Here is a 7,840-nt window from a genome sequence, read left to right as displayed (position 1 = left end):
GAAGCACTTCTCATCAGTCGAAAAGAGCCATGTTGGCCAGAAGCGCGCATTTTCTTGGTAGCGATGCCACCGTAATGTGTGCGTTTCATACTCGTTTGTGAACCATCAAGGTTCAGTTCCGACCAAAGGAGCTGCCATTGCTATGAAAATTTGCCCAGTCTTGGTCCAGCTCAAGGTTCATCGTGCAGACGCATCCTTCAACCGTAACCTCTGGGTGTCATGTAACTGGTGTAGGATCTTGTTTAGTTGTTTTGGCATAGTTACGGACAAGAGTGCCAGATCTATATCTTTGGTGCCTGTTATCCTCATGTTGTGATGATTGCCTTTATAGCCCTGTGAATACACGCCCACCGACACCAAAGAGCGACACGGAGCTGGAGACAGCCCGGACAGACCACAATCGTAGTAAGTCAACAGGTCACATCCGATCAGCAAGCAGCACCGACAAGATTGAGTGGAACTGGGGTGAGCTCCCCGGGGTAAGGAATTTGCTGCAATTTCAACCTCTCTGTCTCTGCCCGATTACAGTTACAAGTATACCTTGTACATGTACATGTATATCACCTGATTACCGTCGCTATAGTGACATGGCTGTGCTGGATTAACCCTAACTCCCTAGGGTGTGTGCAAAATCATATTAAAATTGGAGGATTCAGGGCTGTTAGGGTTAAGCTTACTTGTCATTGCTACTCGGCAGATGGATCACTTTTCACTTGCACACATTCATTTCAGAAATTTATTTTGAATCTGAAACAACTGACAAGTGTCCTTGTTCACATGTATGTTTGCTGCCACCAGAAGCGGATCATTGTAAATTCAGCAAGTTTATTATTTGAATCAAATCAACTCCTACTTGAACCAGTGCCCGTTTTTATTTCAGAATGGCCAAAAGGTTTCCATTGTAAGAGAAATGCAAAATTATCCAATTTTTCACTTAACATCAGAAGCTTTAATAGGTAATTGTGATTCCACTTTTAGTTTACATTTATAAGGCAACAGTACTACATGTACGTGACAACAAGCACAAAGTTATTCTGTATGGAAATGTTACATCATTTGAAGTTACATGTTCATTTACATGTACATACATGTACTGTACTGTATTCATTAAACTAAGTTAGGACATTGGTATCATTGATTCACTGTGCAGTGCAAAATCCAATTGGGTTCTGAGTAACTGAACCAGCATCATGTGGGGTGTAAGGGTTGATTTGTTTGAACTCCATGTTTTTTTTTTTATGGTTAATCTTTTATCGCTTCATTCCCATGGTGCTAAAATATAGCATACAGAGATTGCACAACTTTCAGCAATTTAAACTCTCTTATTGTTTCTAACATCAAGGCATCCTTCACGTGCTTTGGGGAAAAGGAGCTTGCACCAAACTGTGAGCCTTGCACAGGTTGCAGAACACTACTGGCTGGTTTGTGGGAAATTGCTGCAACTATCTGCTTTCAGCTTTTTAGAAATGGTTTTTACACTAATTGCTTCCCTACGCCCAACTTGTTCCCCCATTCAGCGCCGCTTGTCCAGCCAATCCTTGTCTTCTGCAGATGAAGAGGTGTTTGAGGTACCAGTTTTTACACACGTACTGTACATGTATCTTCAAATCTCTCCTTCCCCTTTCCCCGGATGTTTGAAACCCTTCCCTACTCCTTGTGCCGCATGTGTTCTGAACCTTTCATGCATTCACCCCAGTTTCATCTCCTGTTGGTGACTGACTCCTTGTCATCTGTTCTTGTTTCTTTATTGTTGATGCCACTTACCGTACAAGTTGTGTAATTGAGTTTGTTTTCACTGCCCGTGCTTAGAGGTCAAATGTTACTGTTTGCTGTTTGAAAGGACTCATGAAGACTTTTATAAGGCTGTGTCAGACACAGCCTGCCAGAGTTATGGTTACATTTATCATCAGCATGTGCCTACATGTACTGGTACATGCATTTTGCAGCAGGTGTAGACACGGATTCTGATGCAGAAAAAAATAAACAATTACTAGAAATTCACAACATGTAGATTGTATCTGAATGGTATTGTCACATTCACCTGTCTGATATATCATAGCATACAGTAGGACTGGATTTTATAGAACTAATGGAAGGCGCATACATGTACATACCGGTACAATGTACTGGTATGTTTGCACTCGTGTTACATGTGGGTTTCTTTCAGTATAAGACCCTTGCACTACATATACACTGTACATGTATGTACATGTACACCTGGGACTCAATTTTGGTCATATGGCAGTGTTGCATATTTTGCCCCGCTACTTGTTAGGGACATTTCTTTAAAGTTTAGTTTCAGGGCTGAGCCAATTCGAAAAATTCACTATTCGAATATTCGACCTTCAACTTGATCGAGTATCTGAATATTCAGTCTTACTAACCGGCAGATTGTTGATGATTAAACCATATATACAAAATCAGTTCCAACAATGCACACGATTGTACACTATAATTACTACAATAGCCTCTCACATCTAGGAGTATCTCCAGCCGCGATATAGCAAGATTTAACATCTTGGTTCCATGATGTTGCTTTTTATTTGGTTTACGAACCCATGCTGCCACGTGATTACCGGCTAATACATGTACATGTATGCTCTCACACACACCTCACATGAACCGTCAGTAGCAGCCCATCTTATGGACTACGGTATGTGTAGTAGGCATCCGCTTCGGTGAATCACTTTACAGTGCTCACTGCGCTGAAACATTGTACTGCTAAGTGACGCGCACAGTTAGTGTGTAAAAGGCATCAGCGCGAGAACCAGTGTGGTTCATTGACTTCACACCATGGTACTCTATACAATGGTATGTGTCACCATATGAGGTGTACTCAAAGGCTTGTAGCTGTTTTGTAAACACTTTTTTCTTCAAAGTTTCGACTTCATGTACATGTACATGTACATGTAATTCACTATGTGAGCCACACAGCAGGAACATGAAAAACGACTGTAAAAAGACAAGGCTATTGTAATTACAGGGCTTGAATTTTGACTTTTTGGGGACACTGCCATTTTGGCCTCAAGAAAATGGGGGCACCATGGCCAATAACAGGGGCAACAATGCCAAAATTTCTACACAGGAAAGGCGCTGAGGCCAAGGTGTGAAATATTCTGCAAAATGAGTTATGAAACTGGAAAAACGAAAAATGGTGTTTTATGTGTTTGAGCTACCGGTATCATATTTTAATATTTTATAACCCATGACAAAACATCATATTACATGAAGGAACTGGCATATTTTCTGACAAAACATTTCTTAATTTAGAAAATATTAATTTATTAAAAAAAACAATTGAATGAAACCGTAGCCTAAACAAAGAGAACCTGTTTTGTTTCTACAGTATTTTGAAGCATCCTTTTTGGACTGCACAGCGCAAGCTTACCAACCAAACCCACCCCCCGCCATAAAGTTGACTAACCCAAGTAATCGGGTACACACGTGTAATTGAGACTGCTGTGTGGGTGCATACATGATCCCAAACTAGGGGGACAAAAGACCAAGCCGTAGCTGTAGAGGCCCGTTTTAGCCTCACCTCACGTACGCATGTGCCAGCTGGGTAATTACACATTATGCCGGGTTAGGCTGGCAGGCCCCACACACCTGTACGCACGTGCCTACAGCGAATAATCGTCCACCAAATGTTAGACTGCAGAATTAAATATACATCCATTTATGTATCGTAAATCGAAGTCAGTCGCAGCACAGGCAAGCCTCATTACACGATACGGCATGCACAGCTGGGGTGCGCTGGGTCTGCCAGCTTGGCTGCCCTGGCCGTGGCATGAAGACGATCGTGTACCGGTAGACCACAACATGAAATACGTTCACATGAATATGAAGTCGGAAACATACAGGAAATATTGGGTATATTTTTAGGGGCACCACTGCCAGAAAGAATGGGGCCCACGGCCAGCTTTGGGCGTGGACAAAGTGGAAATTTTCAGGGCACCACTGCCAATTGTTAGGGCGCCAACTGCCATGGCCACGGTGGCCAACGTGAAATTCAAGCATTCTGATTGAACAATTGGTAGTACTGGTACCCCTCTGGGCAACCGCTGCATGTTGTGCGTACACGTGAATTGTATTGCAAGCTTGCTGCTGCAGTTTATGGGCAACGTGAGTGGTTGAAAGTATGCGTATCATTATTGGAGTTTGTATGCACGACTTGTTATTAGTGTGCCATCTGTCAACTGTGCCACGGTCAGTTTAAACTCCATCTTAAAAAAAAAAAGCAGTGCAGCGCTTAAAATCCTCAAAACAATACCATCTTATCAACATGATCAATGTGGAGACAAAAAGCTGCCAGCATTCATGATGCGATTGAGAGAGATTGTGACTACAGCTACATGTGCCTCAGCAGAATCTGGTGCAAGTGGCGACACTTTGCTAGTGATGTCGACATTACAGAACATAATCCTTCGTCTTCTACCTCATACACTTGATTACACCGAGTGTTATCCCTTCTGGATACATTTTTGTGCCCGTAAAATTTATTTTGTGCACGTTACTTTTTAAAGTCTACATGCACTAGTGCATGTGATTATTTTTTTCTAAATAGACCCCTGTGCCCTCCCATAGCAAAGTGTGTCATAATGTTACCAAAACTAAAGCTGACAGTCGCTATAGTAATCAGAGTCCTGATGTGCTGAGTGCTATGCCCCAAATCGGCTTTAGTTTAGGTAAACAAAACTTAAAACATACTTTGCTCTGGGAGGACACCATGTTTGTTGATCAGTGTTTGATACTCACTGCAGGTCACCATCATGTGACTTATCAAGTGCAACCACACTACATGTATTACAAGTGTATAAGTGCACGTACTGTACATGTAATTGTAGGCCATTCTATATTACCATATGTGAATGAAATTACTCAGATTGTACAAGGATATTGCATATATTGACAGCCATAGTTGAACTGTTGGGGTTTTCCATTTTCGTTAACTGTGCAAACAAAGCGGGGGAACTTTCTTATAAGCTGTCATTCAGTTCTGATGAAATGTAAATTTTCATTTATCACCGTTATGCATGTTTCAGTTTCATAACCCTCAAGTTTGAATTCATTCACTTGTAGTTTTGTTTAATTTCTCCTCAACAGTCTTTATGTGGAACATGTCCATTTGTTATTGATGGTTTATTGAAGGGGATTGAGATTGTTCTCCGTTTTCCTTTCTCTCTTCTCCCATTTTTCTATTCCCTAAATGCATGACAAATACCCCAAATCCAAGTTCCCCTTTCATTCCCTGTTAAGAGGTTTCCAATTTCTGTGTGGTTCCTTTGATGATCCTCCCTTTGCACAGGTTGTTGCTGCACTTTAAATTCTAACCGCTGCTTTTCTATTAACACAACTTGACCACTCATTTGCCCTTGCTCGTTGCAAGAGTCTTGTTCTGAGTGTTTAAATGTTCGTTTGGGCAATGGTTTGCTTGTTTCACTGAGCATGTGCTATTTCAAAATCAGTCGTTATGAGTTGCTACATGTACCTGCAGATGTACGTGTAAGTTTTCTTGTTGGCATGAGTCCATCTGCATAGGTAATGCCAAGTGCATAAGATACAGTTACATGTATTGGTTGAAATAGTGCACTTGAACCCAACTTGTTTGTTCCTTTAAGGGACTCCATAGCTTCGTGTACATGCAGATATGTCATCGGAGGCAATGAATAATTATCCAATAAGTACATGTACATACCTCTACAAGCCAGTGTCATTGCCCTGGGGTAATGCGTTAAAAAAAACCCTAGACATGTGTAAACACTCTTGGGAGTTTAGTCTGTAATACCCCTACAACTCAACATGCCTTGCAAAATGTTAAACATGAGACAAGTGTCCAGCAAAAGCAAAAGTTTTGTGCTCATGGTGTGTTCAAGTCAGAGATGAAACACAGCAAGGATGGACATGGCAGCAGAATTGCGATTGGTCAGAGGTAGTTGGACAATAACAGTATTCTATTGTGTTCAAAAGTAGGATTGAATTAATACTTCATGTCCATAATCCTGTCCTACAGTCAATGCGGAACTTGAAGGGTAATGTGGACAAATCTCCAAAGGTGGAAGGAACAGAGACTGAAGCAGAATCAGTAGACCCTGAAAGCCAGCAGAAGCCTGATGATAAGAAGTCGGTCTGGAGCAAGCTCAACGTCTTCAGGAACATCCAGCACAGCCAGGGTGTAGAGCAGGGCATGTACCTGCAGGACCTGGCGTCGGAAGAGATTGACCCCGAGGTCTATGCTCTGTACTTCCCAGAGAGGTGAGGGTCGTAAAAAATGCCATCTGCATCAAGTGAAAGTGCTCCCTCTCCTGCAAATAAGAGACAGCTAGGTGGGAAGTTTTTCGGCCGGACTCGTACATCCACCTGGGGCAGACATTGGTCGTACATGCTCATGCACCCTTCCAAAACAATGCACATGAACGTATGCGCCTACCTGTGACTTTCCACCTCAATACTGTCTTTTCTTTGTTAAAACATGATCTCATTTTTCCACTTTGAGCGGCGTCTTTTGGAGCTTTTCAAGGTGGGCTTTGGTTGTGAGATCTTTGGCTTCCCTTTTAAAAATAGTAAATGGTGCTGAAGGGTTAAAAAAATTTTTGCAATTTTCTTCAGTGTGTATGTGCCAGACCATCACAGGTCCAAGAATAAGTGAATCTGTCTAGTCGTGCTTTTACATGCACACAGCACCTCAAATTCCCCTCATCACTTAGACCCTTGTCTACATTGCAACTTGTTTCTGTCAGAGCTGAGCGCTCCAATAGAGCCGATGAACTCCGTGATGAGGACAAATCATCTGACCTGGGAACGTCACTGCCGCAGTCTCCAAACACAGTGGAAGAGGTGTCCGGTGGAATTGGGTACCGGGAAGACAGCAGGTAACCGACAGCACACATTCCAGTTCTTGCAAACTGTGCATATGTCAGCCAACATAATAAACCTTGTGGGACGTGTCAGCCAACATAAGCAGAGTCTTGTGTAAGGAACAAAAGCTTGCCATTACCGGTTGTTGCGATGAAGCTTACATTATAGTACAGCAGTTAGTGATTTCAACATGACATTAATCCATCCAGGTGTTCTATCTATGCAATGGGAAATATTTGCTTTGGTGGCTTAACCCTAACCCCCGAGGGTGTATGTAAAATCGTATTGAAATTGGAGGATTTGGGAGTGTTAGGGTTAAAGGTTGTTTCAAGGTCAGATATTAAGACCGAATATTGTCCGTCACAACAGTAAGTTGATTGCATTTGCACGTCGCAACTGATAATGATTGGTTTGGATTTGGAGAGTTCCGCAGCTAAGAGGAGTTTGTTAGTACATGTAAGAAGGTTTTGTGGTAGATTGTGGTAGAGAAGTGTGTTACGCTTTTGTGATTTTGTTTTGGCAGTGAGTCTGCCATGGATCTTCAGATATCCCTTTGCGGTGGGCTGAAAGATGAAGATGACAGTGTTCCTCATGGTAATGATTGTATTTATTTATTTGTAGTGATTTATTAAAATCATGATTCGCAGCTGCGAAGCTGAATTGCACATGATTTACATTAAGAACACCAGTTACTTACTGATAACACAGTTTAAAAGCCTTGAAAAATGTACATAAAAATAAATAATCAACATGAGATTAAAATATACACAATACAAGCTACATACACAAAAATGACTTTATGAAAATACTACAAACACACAGTTAATATATTTTTAAAAAGGTTAAAAGGACTCGAGTGGCAACATCTCAACCACCTAAATATTAAACTTGATTCATAAACAAATCAAGTGCGAAATGGAACTCTTCTGCATACAGGTGGTCTTACAGTGCAGTTCTACATATCGCTGGTTCCTTCTAGAGGATC

At 41.6% G+C, this 7,840-nt stretch overlaps 1 protein-coding gene across 2 annotated transcripts in view; it reads left to right on the top strand.

The window, feature by feature from the left end:
- LOC110975311 (phosphatidate phosphatase LPIN1-like) overlaps positions 1–7,840 on the top strand; it is a 32,318-nt gene that overhangs the window by 11,791 nt on the left and 12,687 nt on the right. Inside the window, exons 5-9 of one of the 2 annotated variants that reach the window (XM_087132918.1) lie at positions 332–479; positions 1,518–1,568; positions 6,011–6,252; positions 6,738–6,869; positions 7,379–7,449. In XM_087132918.1, coding sequence (XP_086989044.1) covers positions 332–479; positions 1,518–1,568; positions 6,011–6,252; positions 6,738–6,869; positions 7,379–7,449 — 644 coding nt within the window. The remainder of the gene's footprint in view (positions 1–331; positions 480–1,517; positions 1,569–6,010; positions 6,253–6,737; positions 6,870–7,378; positions 7,450–7,840) is intronic. The other variant, XM_022227696.2, reaches the window with a different exon arrangement.

The sequence above is a fragment of the Acanthaster planci genome, linkage group LG02 (genome assembly GCF_054643075.1).
Source record: "Acanthaster planci isolate LZ-2023a linkage group LG02, COTS_SCS, whole genome shotgun sequence".
NCBI classification, from domain to species: domain Eukaryota; kingdom Metazoa; phylum Echinodermata; class Asteroidea; order Valvatida; family Acanthasteridae; genus Acanthaster; species Acanthaster planci.
This window is presented reverse-complemented; position numbering and strand designations above follow the sequence as displayed.